Genomic DNA, 21842 nt, shown 5'->3' on the forward strand with positions numbered 1-21842 from the left:
AATATTAAATTAAGAAGATGTGGTATGAGTGTCAATTAATGAGACAACTCTCCAACCAAGTCACAATGTAGAGTCCAGGCGCACATATAATCGCCGGGGACACAATTTCGCCGTTTTATAATTTTGAGGTGTAAAAACTAAAAAGGATGGTTGAAATGGAAGAAATATGCCAGTAAATTATATTTTTATAACAAATATGAATATTTTTTAAACTGAGACAAAATTACGGCACTTACCGCAAACAAGGATTTGTATAGTTAGACAAAATCCTTGCCGCAAAGGACCGAAAAACGCGGGACAACGCCGATTTTCAGTCAATTTCCTGAATAAAAAACAGAAGTATTTCGTAGTAATTCTTTGAATGATTGCCCTAAATTTCATTTTTTTACACCTTTAAAATGTCTGCTATTCATATATAATGAAATTGATTTGATAAATATTGTTTAAAGCTGCAGTTATTTGGTTTTAAAAAGAAGTGTAAAAACGGCGAATATGTGCTCCCCTTTAACAACACATCAGGACATTTCAAGCACCCTATAATCTAATAGTTCAGAGGAATTTTCAAAAACAAAAGAGTTTTCAGGCTAAGAATATTTTGCATTTGAAGTTATCTTCATATAGAAATATCAGTATACTTCAAAAACACAAAGACCTGAACATAAACATGATAAACTGAAGAAAACATGGAAAGATATGGCGAAAATGAGCACCCTACTCTATAAAAGTTAACAATTATAGTTTAAAGTATGGCTTTCAACACGGAGCTACAATATTAAGGGGGTTATATCATGATAGTGTAACATAAAACAAATTGTGAAAAATAACCGATGTTTATAAGGTTTATGAATAAAAACAAAGTACATAAAAAAAAAGAAATAATTGCAAATGGGTAGTTCATACCTATCCAAAAAAAAATCAATGTTTTTTCATTTTTTTTTGGTGTATAATTTTCTTCATTCGTTACAAAGTACATTGTCGACTTAAATGAGAGTGAGTCCCCCAATCAACATCTCGGGCCTCTTTCAAAAATTTTAACCCATGTCGGACCTCTTTTTCCTATTTTTAGATAGTTTCTGACTGTCTCGATTTCCGGTGACGTCATACAATTTTATGAACCTGGAAAAGGTGCGACTATACCAATTTGTAAAGACAACAGATAAATACAAACTGGTATATACGTTGATTCCTTCATTTGAAAAATAATTATTGTGATCTGTTTCCCGAAAAAGTCTTGTGTTCAGTGTTTCATTGAATACACAAGGCGCATGCGTAGGCGTAGCCATATTGGAGAGGAAAAGAAATCTTTCAATAATTTGATGTTGTAAACATTCGCAAATATTCAATAGAAACACATAATTTCACAGAAATTTATTGTTGGTAAGTACAACCAGTGCATAAGCTTGCCAACGACCTGTTTCTTATTTCCATCTTTCGCGACAAAGAGAAGAAAATTTGACCCGAACAAAGCACCTGCTTGGCCTGATCCAAACAAACATAAAATTGTTGCAGTTCTACATTAAAACTCACATCAAAAGAACTTCTAATGCAGACTTGTTATTCGTAGACGTTCAGATATTATGGGTCTCACCTCCAGCTTAAAGTGGTACATTCATGATGAGTGTAATCTCGGTAACATCTTCCAATCTCTACCAAGTCTGCATAAATTACAGATTTTGAAATGGACTTGTTCATATTTGTGAAAAAAAACCAATTATTGAGAGATCTGACTTGTAGGTTAAGGGCACTAGTAATCATTTTCCTCTAATGTTTGGCATAACATTTAGGCCATAATGGCTCTGTTTACACGAAAAATTTACTCCAAATACAGACAAACCTGTGCAACAGAAAAGATAAGCATGATAAGGTCTGGCAATACCTACATAATATCATATCTATAGTAACCTATACCAATCTGATCCTGATCTACATATGGATCTACAGAACCCTGGCACTGTTGTACCGTTACATTCTGCTCTACTTCATCATCATCGTAATTATTAAATGTTTGTTCCTTATGTGCAGATAAAGTTTCATATTCCGTCTCAAAATCATTTATAAATGGTTAGTTGACCCAATTTTTAGGAAATTATGTGTTATATTTATAAATGAGGGGGGATAGGACCTTTATCGGGACTCCGGGATCGTGTGTTTTTAAGCTCGGGATTTCGGGATCCGGGAATTCTTTTTTTCAGATTTCAGGACGTCGGGATTTACTTTATTTAAATTCGGGATTTTGGGATTTCATGTTTTTAAGCTCGGGATTTCAGGATCAGGACCCCTCCTATCCCCCCTCATAAATGTGTTTAAAGTTTTAGCTGTACATGCTGTAACAACAAAATACTTCCTTAGTAAAAGATATAGACGACTGTGTTGATTCTTCAGTCTGGAGTCTTAAGCTTGTTGACTTACATTTACTTGTGCTTTGCATCTCTAATAAATCACTGGTTACTCTCTTAAAGTGAACATATTTAATATTATCATAAGCTTGTAAACTTCTATCGTGTTACCTTGCAAACAGCATTGTGAAAACTTGATTTTTTGCAGACTTTCTTCACATGACAGTTCTTTGACTGTTTGCAACAAATTTTCTCACTTTCTTTTGCTCATTTTTGATACTAGTAAGGCTTTAAATAAAATATTGTATGTTTGTCCTTTACCGATCGACCCTATAAATCCGTTCCGCCTGAAAATCTTTCATTTGTATTTACCAGCAAGATTTTATTTTTACTTTTCCGTTCCTACAAAAAATCTTATATTGGGTGCTATAAACAGTTTCGTATAAAAAAATAGGGGTTATTCCCCGACTAAAAATAACCATGGAGGGAAACCCCTGTTTATTTACTCAATTGGTGAAAAAGTATCATGTTTTTTGTATTTGATTGTAAAAATTAGTTAATTAGCTTTGAATTAAAACAGGTTGAATGATTGAAATAATTTTAAAAATTATATTAACTTTACATGTTTTGAGGGGAGACAACACTGTAAACATCCTGTTTTTTGGCAGTGAAAATTGAAAACTTATTTGCAGCCACTGTAGCTCTTTTCGGAGCAGGAAACTGTACCCTGAAACAAGATTTTTTTGAAAGGCCAGGTAAAAACCTACAAATTTCATACAGTGTTGATTATGTAAAATGTGCATGGATCATGTCTTCATGGGTGTGCACATGACCTGGTTTCAAGTTTTTTATGTTCAAATTAGACCTTTTTTCCCCCATGTTCATTGGATGGAATATTCTTAATATATTAAAAGTACACATTATTTTTATTTCATTATAAACTAGAGAACATTCTGATTCCAGTGATATCTAGTTTTATACAAGTATCTTTATTAATCAGTCCACCAATAAGGGTCACTTATGCATGGTCCCTCAAAATGTGACGTCATAGAAAAAAACTGTTGATTGCACCCATTTGTATTTTCTGTTCAAAACTTTTTAACCAGAATCCTCGGGTGTTATCTTTCCCGTATAAGGTCTAGTCCATTTGGTATCACGTGAGGTTTGACATGAACACTTGCATTTACAGTTTCATAGCATTTGTTTGAAATCGATGTTGAAAGCTTTGAAATCATGATATGACGAACGTTACTCTGTGTCTTTATACTTGAAGAGTAGGGTTCATTAAAAAAAATGTTCGTCCAATACAAAATTATCAACGTGTGTACAAAATATTTTGTAAACGGACGATGTATCCTATATATGTAGGAATGGCCTTTGGTGATCTGTAGATCAGGATGGTTATGTTAATGATGCTTTCGACCAGCATTGATATATTATTTATATCTGACATGAACCAAAGGTTAGTAAAGTGGAGAATATTATTTGGCAGTAAAATCGCTAAGCTTTTCCATACAGATCATTTATAAATGCGATGTAAAATATGTGACAATTGAGTTTCAAGTCTTGTATCATAATTCAGGCCATTCATTAGGAGGCGGTACCCGGTACTTTTACCCTCCTATGCTATTGACAAGTACCGCCTAAATGTAGAAATTTTTATATAAAATATTCATGGAATAAATTGAAAAGTACCACCTAGAAACGTGGAAAGTACCAGTCAACATGAAAGATAATGAAACCCCTGATCATTTTTATTGGAAACCCAGGCACACACGTAAATTTAAACACTATAGGGACTTTTTCTACTAAATGTAGTAATGTATGTCTGCCCGGTCACATTTTACCAGGACAAAGTTATCTATTACAGAAAACCTTTAGGTCGAGGTAAGCGTACATGGTATGTTGTACAGAATATTAGTGTAAGTTGAAACTCTCAAAAATTCCAGGCATATAAACGTTGAAAATATGCTGCACAGCCCTATTTTTTGATATTTGAAAACAAAATAGTAGTGCATATGAATTAATTTCACATTCTACATGATAATGATTTTTCTAACTTCCTGGGACTTTATACTAATAGTCCCAGAAACTTATTAGCAAAAGCATACTTAAACAAAAGCAATACAGACAAAAATGACGTCATGCAGATTTTCAAAACATAGGGTCGGAAAGGGCAAACAAACACTATTTTAATTTAGGCCTAATGTCAGCTTTCCTGTAGGGTGACCATACAGTGTTTGCAAGTTCTAAATGCTATCATGCAAGTGCTTTAAATAGTATCCTCTATTCAAATGCCTTGTCCACTTTTCTAGGATTTTCAACAGCTGAAGTGAAGTTGATCTGTTTGAACATGTTGAACTGTTGGTTTGTGAATAAATTCTGTCCATGTGCTCAATACTGCGCTTACCAATAAGTTTCTCCTCAATTTTACACAGGATGCTTGTTAGTCCAAGATTACTTGGACATCCGAACTTACACTGGAATTACAGGGTTTACCACACTTTTGAATTATAGGGAGAAGTGATTTCTTTCTTTCTTGCAGCTAATTAGGGAGAATTGATTATTGTATTGAAGCTTTATTGTTGCAAATAATCAAGGTCAACGCAAGTACAGTGAAACCTGGGTAAACTGAACCCTGATTAAACCGAATTTCAGTTTAAACCGAACAATTTTCAAAGTCCCGAAAAATTTCCCTATCAATTAACGTTGATTTAACCTGACAAAACCGAACCCTGTCAACACCGAATTCCTAACGCGTTTTGAAGGCTAGTTAGTAAATTTGTCTTTAAAAATTACCTGTCAAAATCGATCAATAGCAATCAAAACAAAAAAAGCATTTTTAATTGTTTGCATGATTTAATTAAACAAACACAGGAATACAGAGTATCCCCGAGGGTATTTGAGGTTAATTAACTGGTGAGTTGGTATTACAAACTAATTAGCATGTTTGTGTCCATGTCTAAAGTGATTTTTTTGTACAGAAACGTTAAACTGGTCAGCTACCCCCATGGCCGATATTGACAAGGAAGGAACTTTCAGATTAATTAAATACACGTTACTTAAATAATTACGACCACAAAATCGTAGCTGCCATTTTGTAGCTAAACTGTTTAATTAAATAATAGTTTAAAAGCTTTTCACTGGATTAAGAAGTCGTGCAACACACAAGGTCAATGACTTTCGATTGTCAGATTCCCGTTAGAGGCCCTATATATTTGATTCAGATACTCCCGAAGACTTCCGTTAGCTATTCAGCAACGATAAAGTCCGAGAATAAACTGGAACCCTGCTGTTGTTTCACTCTTATCGTGTGGCGAAGTATCAATCAGCCAGTTTAGTCCAAGAACTCGTGTTTACAATGACGATCTCGATTCAACTACGGAATCATCATTTGACAGCGACTAGGAATCTGATTTAGTCAGTGAATAATAGATGAGAAAATAATTTTCAAAAGCAAAATCCCTCCATGTCGGACATCTCACAACGACGAGCGTGATTGATTTATTAACAAAAATGAAGCAATACGTCTATCTTCATCTACTTATATTTTTTACATTTACATCTAAATCAACACAAAAATTGTCGTCTGTTGTGTCACCTATAATCCCTTGTCAGTAAGTGCCAAAATTATTTTGGTGTCGACTTCCGTTTACCTCTATAATCCGAAAAAACCTGTGAAAACCGAACAAAACGCAAAGTCCTGTGGGTGTTCGGTTTGTATTCAGAACTTCAAATGAGGATAAGGTGTACATGTTTATTTGATTGAAGGTTTTAAAAGAATTGCAGTGAGGTAGTGTTTATTGGTAGTGTTTTCAGTTATTTATTGGATACAATTTTTATGCCCCTGGTGCTAGATGGAGGGGGCATTTTAGGTTTGCTCTTGTCCGTCTGTAGGTATACTACAAAATTGGTTCCTGTTGTTCAGTTTGTCTGAACTAAATGTTTTGGATATATTGAAATTTTAAAACCATGTTATTACCACAGAACACTGATCGAGTTCAAATTTTGGTGTTGTCACTTTCAAAGTTGTTGAATGTTGAGTTATGCCCCTTTATAATTAAAAAAAAATGCTTTATAAATTGCTGCACTCTTAATTTTATTTTGCCACAACCAAATGTTTTTAACTGATCAATTATGTACAATGCTTATTACCACCACACATAGATCCAGTAGTCAGTACGAATTTGTATGGGCTGATTGGCCTCACTTTAACCTTTCTTGAGTTAAGTCCCATTTGTCTAACTTTACTTGCCACCAAAAATTCTGAAATTTATACACAATATTAAAAGTTGTGGTATAATTGCCAATGAGACATTTCTCCTTAAAAGACCAAAATGACACAGAAATTAATAACTATCATGATTATAGGTCACTGTACAGCCTTCAACAATGAGCAAAGCTGTTACAGCATAGTCAGCTATTATAGCTATTTTACACTGTTTCTGTTTTACTGGAGAAATGAATTTTGCATAGATCTGCAAAATCCCTAATTGATATGACAAATTATTAATTACAGTTCTGTTATTCCTTTGATCATTAATCATGTTAGTTAATGGATTAATACTCCACCCACTAAGCACATGGTAAGCATGGTTAGTGGGTGGTGCACTGCATTCAGCTTGTTTTTGTCATTCCTTACTTTCATATTCATTGTATTGCATGATTTCCATTGTAGTTGTTTTATGGAAGGCTTTGATATTTGGTTTAGATATCATAGCAGACCTCTTTAACATGTTTAATGTGAAAATCATAGGCAGATCCAGGGGGGGGGTGGGGGAAATTTGGTTGATTATATAGGGAATCATTGAAGAATGACTGGAGCGAGCCCCTCCTTAGGTCAGTCAGTGGGCCCCCCCTTAGGAAAAGTTCTGGATCCGCCACTGAAAATAATGATGCTAGAATCAAATGAACATCTTTGGTTCCTTATGATCCCTGTCTCTGTTAAAATTATCTTTAGTTATTGTTCATTATGAATTTGGGCAATGGTTTTCATCATTACTAATCATTTTACAAATATCACATGATTTTTACGAAAATTGCATAGACAAAATTATTATCCCAACTACCCTCATACAATGTAAACCATGTACCGGTATACTATTATCTTATATTCCAACCCTCGCCCAACCCCTATTAATTATGAAATAGCCTCAAGATATTTTATTAAAAAAATATTAGCAACTGCATTTCCTAACATGACTAATCATCTTCTCAAAATAGATGTTGTCTTTTAGACTCCAGTATCAAAACACAAGTACCTTTGACAAAGGCCAGAGACATTTGCTTATTTGGATAATGTTCTATTTATACTCATTTCTATTGGATTCAACTTTCTTTTTTATGTTCTTATTTTGTTAAAACCATTTAGTTATTTATGGATGTATGGGATGGGAAAACCCAAGAATTATGAATTCGCCCGAACATGCTAAAAGTGATGGGGAAAATTATAAGTGATCTTTTTATATGCTGTTTTACGGAGGTATAAAAAAAAGTAAAATCACAAAAATACTGAACTCAGAGGAAAATCAATTTGGAAAGTCCATAATCACATGGCAAAATCAAAAAACAAAACGCATCAAAAAGAATGGACAAGAACTGTCATATTCCTGACTTGGTACAGGCATTTTCAAATGTAGAAAATGGTGGATTGAACCTGATTTTATAGCTAGCTAAACCTCTCACTTGTATGACAGTCGCATCAAATTCCATTATATAGTCACCGATGCGTGAACAAAACAAACAGACATAATAGGTAAAAATGTCAAAAATAGGGGTACAGCAGTCAACATTGTGTTATCATCTTAATCACTATAAAAACAACAAATGTAACGAAGAAGCACAAAAAGGCAAACGGTATATCATAAATTATTATGTAATTTATGATATACCGTTGTCAGTCCGTCGTCAACATGTCAGACATTAACTCAAAAACACTTAAACATAAACTTTTGGGAAATGTGTTGAGCAACCTTTCTTTTATTTCAAATGTTAGATTTTATCATATGTTGGGGTTTTATTCATTAATAAAAGGGTGATTTTTCAGTTTTCAGACAATAACTCAAAAAATGCTTTCACCAATTTGTAAGAAATTGTGGTGAATTGTTTATATCTATTTACATGAACTCCCTTTTGATTTATGTAAATTTTATATTTTACGTTTCCGAGTAATGGGATTTCATTCATTAAAAGAAGGGGGATTTTCCAGTTTTTTGGACAAGAACTCTCAAATTCTTTTTGCAGGTCTCGTGAAACTTTGGTGAATACTTTATATCTTTTGACGAAAGCTTCCTTTCGATTTTTATAAATTTTAGATTTTTCGTTTCAGAGTTGTGGGGTTTTATTAATAAAAAAGGGGTGTTTTCCTGTTTTCCGACAATAACTCTTACAGCAAATCTCAAAAACTTTGGTGAATTTTTTATTCTTCTAAGCTCCCTTTTGATTTTTATAAATGACATTGACATTGAGAAGTAATTAAACTTTTATTCTTTGAAAATGTGAAGGGCGTATCAGGTGCTCATTGCGCAGCTTTTTATTGAATTTGCAGTTTATTTAGATGTGAACGATATCATGTCAGAATATTGACAAAAATATTTTGAAAAATTGAATAAAAAAATATTCCACTTTATTGAAAGAACAATGAAAATATAATAAAGAAGTAATTATTAAAAGCGCAAAAAAAATGGTCATCTAAGCTAATATATTTGAACTGTTGACATTTTGTTGCTGACTATGTATTAAGTATGATTGCTGAAGCAGGTACAATGATATCCTATTAGAGTGATGGATGGTTTATTTACATTGTAGTAGGTGTATTTCACGGTCCAGTGCAGATACATTACACATTCCAAATTAAAATAGTGTGACCTTAGGGTTGGATGTAAAACCAAAATAAACGAACAGCTTTACACATTATTTATTACACAAGATATTTGATTATTTTGATAAAACTCTATTTCTTAAGTGTTAAAATTATTAAAAAAATATTCATCATGTTCATCAATATTGCTGATTTTTTTCTTCTCATTTTATGAATGACATTATATTAGGCCTGTATGTCATGTATGTTGTTTTTTTAAATGGACAGTTTCATTTTTTGGGTGTAAGCATTAAGTGTCAACATGGTCAATATAATGTTTAGAATGAACATGAAGTAGCATTGTTGTGAATAAAAATTATCAGGGATGACAAATTTGGTGTTAAATGTCCAGTGGGAAGCATTACAATCACTCAGGGACGAAAAGATGTTAGTGTTTTTTACGTAACTGTTGCCAGATTTTTAGTTTATTTTGGGTGTATCAGATTCAAATATTTCATGCATTCTGCCATTCATCATGATGATATCAAATTATAAATTCCAAATTGTGACAACTACGTTATACTTTAAAATAAATTAGCAGATATTGAATTTGAATAATGTGTTGCAATGGCAGAAATTAAGGAGACTTTTGACTTAGGTTTGTGGGGGAAAGAAGGGTTGAAAATGTAAGCTTATAAGTAATGCCTAAGTGTCATCCTTGATTGAATCAGATCTTTTCATTGTATTTTAGTGTAGTTATTCTAGACATTTGGTAAAAGGTAGTTCCATCCAATTTTAATGCGTGAATAAGAGCCAAGAACTGTTGTTTTTTTTAGGATTCTTTATTTCTTGGTTGAGTAAATCTGCATGTCAACATCATGAACATGCTTGAGTAAATTGTTTATAACTTAAATTCATCTATCATCTTAACCCAGGAATTTGAGTACCCTATAAAAGATATTAAAATCACAGAAAAAAATAAATACCTTGGAAGACTATGAACACTAATTGCATTCCATAAAAGGTGAACTATGAATATTTCTGTTTGATAATATTTTTCATGTTTATTTACAGAAATGTGATATCTATGATACACCAAATGAGTAAAAGAATATTGATGAAATGCCAGCATTACCCAAGCCCGGAAAATTAAATGATCCTGAAATAGCAGCACTCTTTTCAACAGAGGATCCAGAACGGATATTTTCAGATCTAAGAGAAATTGGCCATGGAAGTTTTGGTGCTGTATACTACGTAAGTTAGGATCATGAGAAATTAATAAATGATAAGATGATCTGAATAAAACTTCCGGTGATGGGATGTGATTGATAGTGACCTAAGGACAAGGATATAAACAATCTAAGATTGCTGGAAGGCCTTCACTAATGAGTAAAACCCATGGATACTATTTAGTTACATGTAGCCACAGTGTTCTCTGTATGGCCTAAAGGATTGTGGAACCCTGGTGCTATATTTTCTACCATGATGCTTAGCTATCTTGGATAATTTCCTAAGTCAATGTATAGGGGCCATGGTTTATAACCAGTTGGAAAACCAGTGCTGTTACTTTCCATGGTGCTATTTGAAAATTCTATGGAAAACACAGCTATAAAAGTTCCCTGCATATACAAATGATGTATAAAAGGTCAAAACAAGAAATACCAACACCCTTCAACAATGAACAAAAATGAAATTGTATAGTAAGGTAGTACAGATTCTGAACATGCTGTCCCTTAGACCTGTTCTCCTTGTTATATTTTTTTTGTATTTCAGGCGAGAAATGTTGTTACCAAAGAGATTGTTGCCATCAAGAAGATGTCCTACAATGGCAAACAGGCAGGCGAGGTAAGCTGTAGAAATATTTCTGACTGTATATATAATTATCGCTATTTTGTGCATTTTTCTTTTGATCTTTTTTGGTGATAATTTTCATATCATGCTTCTCGCTTGAGATGGAAAAATTATCGCTAGAAACTAAGGAGGCCACATGGCATTGCTAACGAAATTGACATGAAATTGACAACGTCGTCATAGGTAAAATAGCGATAAACAGATTATCATTGGTCATCTCAACTCGATTGCTTTTCTCACTTTCGCTGTACCAGCTCAAGCGAGAAAATTAATCTCGTTGAGATGATCAACGATAATCTATAATGATAGATTGATTGTAGGGGTTTAATGCCATTTCAGAACACTTAGTTAAACCGTATAGCTGGTTATTTTTTGGCGGATGCAATTTTTTAGCTTATTTTCGCAGATAGAAAAAATTGACAAAATAAATTCTGCCAATTTAAAACGGCCCTTGCAAAGGTATTGAGAAAAGATTTAAATCTGACAAAATAATAACCACCAAAATATTTCGTATACCTTATTCAATGAAAATCACCAAAGTTTACACCCACTTAAATAACCCGCTATACTGTAGCATGGCAGCCTCTTTTTTGGGGGAAGCATGTTGTGGAGAACTGCAATGTTTGACAGGAAAACTCTCAAATCTTTTAAATTAAGATCGGAGTGGAATGCAAAATTAAAACTCGCTAAACATGCTTTATATTCTTAATGCCTCATGAAATATTAAAACTAGAGATCCTATTATTCAAAGTGTAACAAAACTTAAAAACATTTCGTAACAGGGGAAAAAGTTTATATAAGTAAGGAAGTTCATAAGATTACATAAGTTTTATATGATGTTTACATTTCCTTATGTGGTATTTTATTAGTTTGTATGTTTCCTGTGCACGATTACTGTAATTTGAATACTCAGTGTGGTGTCAGATGTTATGAGAAGTTTTCTGGGAAATATGTACTGTAAATTCAGAAATTATTGAGATGTTTTTTTTTATTGTGAAAAATGCGGCAGGGTTATAAGCGCAATAATTTAAACTCGCATTTTGAAATTATTTATATGAATTAAACAGGATTTTTTTTAATCATTGCAAAATCTGAAATGGCATTCAAGTTTAAAATGACAAAATCACAATAATTTCTGATTTACAGTTGAAGGTGCACTTTTTCTATTGTGAACATTTTTTTTGTTCCTATGACTATAAGAAATTTTCATCAGTTGCTAACGACAGCTGCAATGTCGTATCCTAATAAAATGTAAACTTTTAAATAATAGATTGAGTTATTTTACGAATTAGACTATCATCTATTTGACTACAAATTGTCTTGGGGCTTTCAGACATATGTAAAAAGTGATTCAACAAGATGACTTGAAAATAAACAAATAAACATGATGGGGTGAAAAGATTATTTTACTAAACAGAACTTAAAATTGGTTGCTGATATTGATACTGCTCAATAAACATGATAAAAACAGGACATTCATAAAGAATATAAAGTTTTAAACACATTATAGATTCTTTTTTATTCTTCTGTATCAATTTTTATGGATTTTGAAGGAATAGGTGAACCACAAATTAAAAAGTACACATACTATAGACTTAATTGCAGACTAAGTAATAACCACCAAATCAAATATCCATGAAAATACATATTTTTCTCAATTAAAGATCTTAGATAAATGAATCCTCAGTAGATGACAAAATCCCTGGATTTAAACCACATCAGTTGTCGTAACATATGGCATGATGTTCAAATAATGAAATGAAATAAACTTCCTTGTCATTACAGAAATGGCAGGACATAATCAAAGAAGTGAAGTTCTTGCGGCAAGTAAAACATGAGAACACCATAGACTACAAAGGTTGTTTTCTCAAAGAACACACAGCATGGGTAATGTATTTACTATAATCTATTTCAAATTTATATACCACAAATACAATATCTTTGTTTTTTAAAGGCTGATTGGGAGATTCAGAATAAATAAAATAAACTGTAAAAAATACACATCTTCTTATTTCTATGTAGTAGTATTAAACAAATGTTTTTATACGACCGAAAAATTAAAAAAATTTGGTCGTATATTGGTATTACGTCGTTGTTGTCGTCGTCCGAAAGACGGATTGTTTCCGGACAATTACTTTTGAATAAATAAAAGGAAATCAATCAAATTTTAACACAATGTTTATAACCACTAAAGGAAGCTTGGGATTGATTTTGGGGGTTATGGTTCCAAAGGTTTAGGAATGAGGGGCCCAAAAGGGGCAAAAACAACATTTTTCTAGTTTCAAGACAAAAAGTTGTGTATTAGTATTTCAATTGTTTTGAAATTGTACCACAATGTTTAATACAATAAGTAGAAGGTTGGGATTTATTTTAAGGGGTTATTATGCAAACAGTCTAGGAATTAAGGGCCAAAAATGGGCCAAAAACAAGCATTTTTATAGTTTCAAGACAATAACTTGTGTGTAACTGTATGGATCTTTCTGACATTGTACCTGAAGTTTCCATATCACACAGGGAAAGCTGAGATTCAGTTTGAGGTAAATTTTCTGGAATATGTAGGAATAAGGGGCAAAAAAAGGGACAAAAGAAGCATTTTTCTAATTTACAGACAATAACTTGTCCATACTTGCCCCAACTGTTTAGGGATTGACTTCTGCGGTCGTAAATAAAGCTGCGCCCTGTGGAGCACATGGTTTGAAGAGCTTCAAAGAAATTCAATAAACCACAGTAATCCTAACAGTAATTTTTGGTGAAAACAATTTCATTTTAGTTCCGACTCTATGAAGCCTCAATAAACATAACTTGGGCAAGCTGTTTCAGGGAACAACAATTTGTTAAAAGTTTATAATCAGTCTTACCGTAATGATAATTTGGTGAAAACTGTACAATGGAAACAACCATTTTAGATGCCATTCTGCAGATTTTTTAAATGCTTTTGATATGAAATTATTTTTTACACCATTTAATATATTTTGTTGTCATTTAATTTTGTTTAATGAAGGGGGAAAAGAAACAAAACTATTAATTATTATGTTCTCTTTCAGATGGTTATGGAATACTGCCTTGGTTCAGCTTCAGATATCATTGAAGGTTGGTATTATAAATAATAAGTGAAAAGCATTGATGAAGATTTTGATGAAAGATTTACTACAGTTATAAAACTTGTGAGTGCTTTGGGTCGGTAAAATGTGCCTGTAAGTTGTAACAGAGTTTTCAAAATCTTATCTTCCCTGGTGGTCTTTGAGGAAAAATGCTTATCCTTACTACAAGTTCTATTACAAAATAACAAAATTGTGTCAGTCATTTGCAAATGATGTTGTCCTATCCTTCGGACCACCACTTTTCGAGAACTCTACCTGTAATAGTAGACTAATCATGCAGATCATTCTGATTAAAACAATGGTATAAAAAAAAAGTCACACTAAACTTCTCTGTTCTTCATGATAAGGTCTCTTATTCTATTGGACTGACTGCAGTGTCATTCTGAAGTTCCCTTGTTTGAGAACAGTAAGAGTGTTTTGCTATGGTATGTCATTCAAGTAAACAGTTATCTTGTAATAATTATACAGTTTTTACTCATGCTTATATTATTTATTTACAGTTCACAAGAAGCCATTGAAAGAGGATGAAATAGGAGAAATCTGCCATCAGTGTTTGAAAGGTTTAGAATATCTTCATAGCTTTGGTAAAATACACAGGGATGTTAAAGCTGGCAATATATTACTTACAGAAAACGGAACTGTCAAATTAGGTAAGGCATTTAAATGGTCAGTGCTATTTATAAGTAAATTCACCAAAATACTTAATTCCAAGGAAATTTTAATACTGCAATCCCTTTATAAAACACCAAAATCAAAAGCTCAAACACATCGAATATCTGGAAAACAACTGTTGTATTCCTGACTTGGTACAGACATTTCCTTGGTGGATTAAACCTGGTTTTACACCTAGTTAAACCTCTCACATGAATGACAGTCACATAGTTATACCCCTGTTCGAAATTGGGAGGTATACTGTTCAACGCTAAATAAAATTGAGAATGGAAATGGGGAATGTGTCAAAGAGACAACAACCCGACCAAATAAAAAACAACAGCAGAGGGTCACCAACAGGTCTTCAATGTAGCGAGAAATTCCCGCACCCGGAGGCGTCCTTCAGCTGGCCCCTAAACAAATATATACTAGTCCAGTGATAATGAACGTCATACTAATTTCCAAATTGTACACAAGAAACTAAAATTAAAATAATACAAGACTAACAAAGGCCAGAGGCTCCTGACTTGGGACAGGCGCAAAAATGCGGCTGGGTTAAACATGTTTGTGAGATCTCAACCCTCCCCCTATACCTCTAACCATGATTCTTCGGATACCAATTTTTTCAGGTTTCATGGGTACTGGTGAACCAAGAATTTAAATGTTAAACGAATTACAAATTTTATATAGGCTTTTTATAGAGATTGGGGCTAGTCTATTTATCTCTAAGTGTGCCAACAACATGAAATTCTTGTCATATTTAAAAAAAAAAAAACCCTACAAATCCTAAACCTGAAAATGCTATACTTTTATAAATTTATGAATATATATGTATCTAAATACATGATTTAGCTGGTTTTTCGAAAACTGTAACATAAATTCTTCCTCTAAATATTTCAGCTGACTTTGGTTCTGCTTCCATTGTGTGTCCTGCTAACTCCTTTGTTGGAACACCATACTGGATGGCACCTGAAGTCATTCTTGCCATGGATGAAGGCCAGTATGAAGGGAATGCAGATATATGGTCCCTTGGTATCACTTGTATAGAGCTAGGTTTGTATTCATTTCATAATTATACCTCCGCTTTAAAAAAGGGGGGGTATACTGTTTTACCTCTGTTTGTCCTTCCGTCAGTCCGTCCATCCCATGAATATTTTTCGTCGCATTTTTCTCAGGAACTACAATACAAGGATTTCTGAAATTTCGTTTCAGGGTTTATCTAAGTCAGCTATACCGTGTGATGTGTTTTCAGATTGATCACTTGACAACTTCCTGTTTACCGAACACTTGTATGATTGTCGAGCCTTCGACTTTTGTCGAAAAAGCGAGACTAAGCGATCCTACATTCCGTCGTCGTCGTCGTCGGCGGCGTCCACAAATATTCACTCTGTGGTTAAAGTTTTTGAAATTTTAATAACTTTCTTAAACTATACTGAATTTCTACCAAACTTGGACAGAAGCTTGTTTATGATCATAAGAAAGTATCCAGAAGTAAATTTTGTAAAAATAAAATTCCATTTTTTCCGTATTTTACTTATAAATGGACTTAGTTTTTCTGCGAGGAAACATTACATTCACTCTGTGGTTAAAGTTTTTAAAATTTTAATAACTTTCATAAACTATCCTTGATTTGTACCAAACTTGGACAGAAGCTTGTTTATGATCATAAGATAGTATCAAGAAGAAAATTTTGTAAAAATAAATTTCCACTTTTCCGTATTTTACTTATAAATGGACTTAGTTTTTTTGCCAGAAACAAAACATTCACTCTGTGGTTTAAGTTTTTAAAATTTTTATAATGTTCTTAGACTATCCTGGATTTCTACCAAACTTAGACAAAAGCTTGTTTCTGATCATAAGATATTATTCAGAAGCTAAATTTGTAAAAAAAAAATTCACTTTTTCCGTATTTTACTTATAAATGGACTTAGTTTTTCTTCCAGTTAACATTACATACAGTCTGCAGTTAAAGTTTATAAAACATTTATTAGATTCATAAACTATCCTGAATTTTTTACCAAACTTGGAAGCTTCTTTCAATGAAAAGACAGTATCGAGAGGGAAATTTTTATTGATGTTTTTCCTCATTTTTGTTGAGTCTGCCATTAACAGCAGAAGACACAGGCGAGACACTGGGTTCCGTGGAACCCTTACAAATTTTTTTACACATGACAGCCAAGTTGAAAATTTTCGTCACATTTTTCTCAGGAACTACTATACAATGATTTCTGAAATTTGGTTTAAGGATTTATATAAGTCAGCTATACCGTGTGATGCGTTTTCAGATTCATCACTCGACAACTTCCGGTTTTCCGAACACTTGCATATTTTTACACTATTAATATTATCCACTTGCGGCGGGGGTATCATCAGTGAGCAGTAGCTCGCAGTTTCACTTGTTTATCTTATAAAACACTTATTACTACAAAGGTATCAGTTGCATCTAGTCTTACTATGACTATATATGACAGTGACTGACAGTGACAATTTTACCACTTACTTGATCCATTTATAACATAAACTTTGGTGGCACCAGGGCTGCCATGGTATTTCAGAAGCATGAGTTAAAATCCATCTGAGAGAAGGAACAAATATTTGGTACCACAAATTTTTAAATTCAAATTTATCATTACCTTAACAGTCATAAAGTCATAAATGAGTGATAGATTTCACTTAAAACATTGTAAAAGAAATTTAAAGGTCTCGTTGAGTAAACTACACAGAGAACGATAGCTATTGTATTTATTCAAAATTTTAAATACTTTGACCAGATAGAGATGACTTTGTGGAAAACTTTCATTGGCTTCGCAATAAACAGAGAGAGATAACTTGTGTTTGCATATTTTTTTATTAATGGGAAATATAAAAGAGCTATTCTGATCCCGGTAAACCAGGACTCATTGTCAGCTGGTGGAGGCCTGAATCCTACTAAAGGCGTGATTCTGGTAAAAACCAGAATTCATCAGTGAAATGGTTAAGGAAGATTATAATTGGGGATCAGAAAAAGTGTGAAAATGAAACAATGCATACAGGCTTGGCTTAAGAAATTGTAAAATTTAATGTCGGGTAAAAATTGCATATAATCAGTATTGGTTTTGTTTTTCAGCTGAAAGGAAGCCTTCTCTGCCCAATATGACAATATTGATTTTGTTTTTCAGCTGAAAGAAAGCCTCCATTGTTCAGTATGAATGCTATGAGTGCCTTCCTTTTGTTTTTCAGCTGAAAGAAAGCCTCCCTTGTTTAATATGAACGCTATGAGTGCCCTTTATCACATAGCTCAAAACGATCCTCCTACTCTAGCGGGTGGAGATTGGTCAGATGAATTCCGTCAGTTTGTAGATTCCTGTTTGTCTAAAAGTCCCTGTGATAGACCCTCAGCTAGTATTTTAATTAAGGTAAGTCAGGCGTTAAGAAATTCATACTGTGGATTCATTTATTTTTCATGAGTATAACACATATGGTTTAGCAATCTCTATTAAAAGCCTATATCAAATTTGTAATTCATTTAGTTTAAATTCATAGTTCACCAGTACCCATGAAACCTGAAAAAATTGGTATCCAAAGTCTTGAAAGAATAATGATCATGATAATGTATCGTCAGTGGATTGAGGAAAACTTGCGTTTTTCATGGATATTTGATTTTGTGGTTTAGCAATCTCTCAGTCTCTGTATACAAAGTCTATTAAAAATTTGTAATTCATTGAACATTTGAATTCGGGGATCACCAGTACCCTCAAAACGCATGAAAATTGGTATCTAAAGAACAATAATGAATCAACAGTAATTCATTTAATTTATGATCTAGGTGATGGTAACTATGGTTATAGTGATATCTGTTATGGATGGATTTCGACTCTCACTGGTTAATTTCTTCTTTTACACATGCTTTTTAAACTTCCTGTTTAAACATACACAAGTTTCTGAATTGATTTTTAGCTCACCTGGCCCGAAGGGCCAAGTGAGCTTTTCTCACCACTTGGCGTCCGTCGTCGTCGTCCGTCGTCGTCGTTAACAATTTACATTTTGAACTTCTTCTAGAGAACCACTGAATGGAATGGAACCAAACATAGCATGAATTATCCTTATGGGGTGCTGACCAAGTGTTGTTACTTTGTAACCGATCCATCATCCAAGATGGCCGCCAGCGGGGGACTTAGTTTAACATAGGACCCTATGGGAAATGCATACAAATGACTTCTTCTAGAGAACCACTAAATGGAATGAAACCAAACATTGCATGAATGTTCCTTATGGAGTGCTGACCAATTGTTGTAACTTTGTAGCCGATCCATTATCCAAGATGGCCGCCAGCGGGGACTTAGTTTAACATAGGACCCTATTGGAAATGCATACAAATGACTTCTTCTAGTGAACCACTGAATGGAATGAAACAAAACATGGCATGAATGTTCCTTATGTGGTGCTGACCAAGTGTTGTTACTTTGTAGCCGATCCATCATCAAAGATGGCCCCCAGCAGGGGACTTAGTTTAACATAGGACCCTATGGGAAATGCATACAAATGACTTCTTTTAGAGAACCACTGAATGGAATAAAACCAAACATAGCATGAATGTTCCTTATGGGGTGCTGACCAAGTGTTGTTACTTTGTAGCCGATCCATCATCCAAGATGGCCGCCAGCGGGGGACTTAGTTTAACATAGGACCCTATGGGAAATGCATACAAATGACTTCTTCTAGAGAACCACTAAATGGAATTAAACCAAACATAGCATGAATGTTCCTTATGGAGTGCTGACCAAGTGTTGTTACTTTGTAGCTGATCCATTATCCAAGATGGCCGCCAGCGGGGGACTTAGTTTAACATAGGACCCTATTGGAAATGCATACAAATCACTTCTTCTAGTGAACCACTGAATGGAATGAAACCAAACATGGCATGAATGTTCCTTATGTGGTGCCGACCAAGTGTTGTTACTTTGTAGCCGATCCATCATCCAAGATGGCCGCCAGCGTGGGACTTAGTTTAACATAGGATCCTATGGGAAATGCATACAAATGACTTCTTTTAGAGAACCACTGAATGGAATAAAACCAAACATGGCATGAATGTTCCTTATGAGGTGCTTACCAAGTGTTGTTACTTTGTAGCCGATCCGTCATCCAAGATGGCTGCCAGTGGGGGACTTTTGAATGAAATTAAACATGTTCCTTTCCTTATAAATGAAGTTGTGTTGTCACTTTTAGCCAAATTTTATATTTTTTTATATGATTTCAAAAACCCAAGTAGAATCAGGTGAGCGATACAGGCTCTTGAGAGCCTCTTGTTTAAGTGAATTAAACTTATTTTAACAATCATGAAGCGTTCTAGAATCATTTACAACCAGTTTCAGCTTCTGTTTGATAATGGAAAACGAAGAACAGGATTTGAAATAACCGGAGTTTCATTAGACTTTTTCTAACAGTTGCAAAAAGTTTTTTTACCTAAAATTTCGTGGGGAGAAGGGGGTGCGGACTATGTACAAGTACGAACTATACAAGCCTTTTCTATTTTCAGGGTCCATTTATTGATAAAACACGACCACCTAATGTTATATTAGATTTAATACTAAGAACAAAAGATGCTGTAAGAGAATTAGATAATTTACAATACAGACGAATGAAAAAGATACTCATGGTTGATGTGATAGATGGGGAGAATGGTCCTAATGGGCGGTCAGATGTGACCGAGGATGATTCTTCTCAGGTAAGCTATTGTCATGGTTGATGTGATAGATGGGGAGAATGGTCCTAATGGGCGGTCAGATGTGACGGAGGACGATTCTTCTCAGGTAAGCTATTGTCATGGTTAATGTAATAGACGGGGAGAATGGTCCTAACGGGCGATCAGATGTGACGGAGGATGATTCTTCTCAGGTAGGCTATTGTCATGGTTGATGTGATAGATGGGGAGAATGGTCCAAATGGGCGGTCAGATGTTACCGAGGATGATTCTTCTCAGGTAAGCTATTGTCATGGTTGATGTGATAGATGGGGAGAATGGTCCTAATGGACGGTCAGATGTGACCGAGGATGATTCTTCTCAGGTAAGCTATTGTCATGGTTGATGTGATAGACGGGGAGAATGGTCCTAATGGGCGGTCAGATGTGACCGAGGATGATTCTTCTCAGGTAAGCTATTGTCATGGTTGATGCGATAGATGGGTAGAATGGTCCTAATGGGCAGTCAGATGTGACCGAGGATGATTCTTCTCATGTAAGCTATTGTCATGGTTGATGTGATAGACGGGGAGAATGGTCTAAATGGACGGTCAGATGTGACCGAGGATGATTCTTCTCAGGTAAGGTATTGTCATGGTTGATGTGATAGACGGGGAGAATGGTCCTAATGGACGGTCAGATGTGACCGAGGATGATTCTTCTAGTCTAAGCTATTGTCATGGTTGATGTGATAGACGGGGAGAATGGTCCTAACAGGCAGTCAGATGTGACCGAGAATGATTTTTTTCAGGTAAGATATTGTCATGCTTGATGTGATAGATGGGGAGAATGGTCCTAACGGGCAGTCAGATGTGACCGAGGAAGATTCTTTTCAGGTAAGCTTTTGTCATGGTTGAGGTAATAGACGGGGAGAATGGTCCTAACGGGCGGTCAGTTGTGACGGAAGACGATTCTTCTCAGGTAAGATATTGTCATGGTTGATGTAATAGATGGGGAGAATGTTCCGTTTGGGCGGTCAGATGTGACTGAGGATGATTCTTCTCAGGTAAGCTGTTGTAAGGGTTTGTGGTCCTTATTGACGGTCAGATGTGACAGAGGATGAGCCTTCTCAGGTAATTACAGAGATGCAAACAGTTTTTTTTTCCTGTCAGACAATGGGGCCTACAGAGTACCAAGTTTTGCCAGACCCATCAAATTTCTGCCAGACCCATATTTTCACTCAAAAATCAAATGAAATTATGCTATTGAACAAACGTTAATTTTGATTTTGTTGTTATAAAGTAACCATGATCTCTCCTCTTGCCATTTTGGGTTGAATGACCTTTCAGGTCGTTTCTCCTTTTCGTACAAAGACCGCTTTACAGCTTTATCAACTTGAATAGGTGACTGGTTTGGTCTTTTACCGGGTTTCGACCCACTTAC

General features: G+C 34.4%; 1 protein-coding gene across 5 annotated transcripts in view; it reads left to right on the top strand.

The window, feature by feature from the left end:
* Positions 1 to 1064: 1064 nt before the first annotated feature.
* Positions 1065 to 21842, top strand: part of LOC139527311 (serine/threonine-protein kinase TAO1-like) — a 37071-nt gene continuing 16293 nt past the window's right edge. For 3 of the 5 annotated variants that reach the window (XM_071322666.1, XM_071322669.1, XM_071322668.1), the window contains exons 1-9: positions 1069 to 1377; positions 10210 to 10389; positions 10909 to 10980; positions 12772 to 12873; positions 14031 to 14076; positions 14588 to 14737; positions 15639 to 15791; positions 17958 to 18133; positions 20257 to 20445. In XM_071322666.1, coding sequence (XP_071178767.1) covers positions 10258 to 10389; positions 10909 to 10980; positions 12772 to 12873; positions 14031 to 14076; positions 14588 to 14737; positions 15639 to 15791; positions 17958 to 18133; positions 20257 to 20445 — 1020 coding nt within the window. In that variant the 5' untranslated portion in view covers positions 1069 to 1377; positions 10210 to 10257. Of the gene's footprint in view, positions 1378 to 10209; positions 10390 to 10908; positions 10981 to 12771; positions 12874 to 14030; positions 14077 to 14587; positions 14738 to 15638; positions 15792 to 17957; positions 18134 to 20256; positions 20446 to 21842 lie in introns of all 5 variants that reach the window. The other 2 variants (XM_071322670.1, XM_071322671.1) reach the window with 2 other exon arrangements.

Source organism: Mytilus edulis, chromosome 6 (assembly GCF_963676685.1).
Source record: "Mytilus edulis chromosome 6, xbMytEdul2.2, whole genome shotgun sequence".
Taxonomy (NCBI): domain Eukaryota; kingdom Metazoa; phylum Mollusca; class Bivalvia; order Mytilida; family Mytilidae; genus Mytilus; species Mytilus edulis.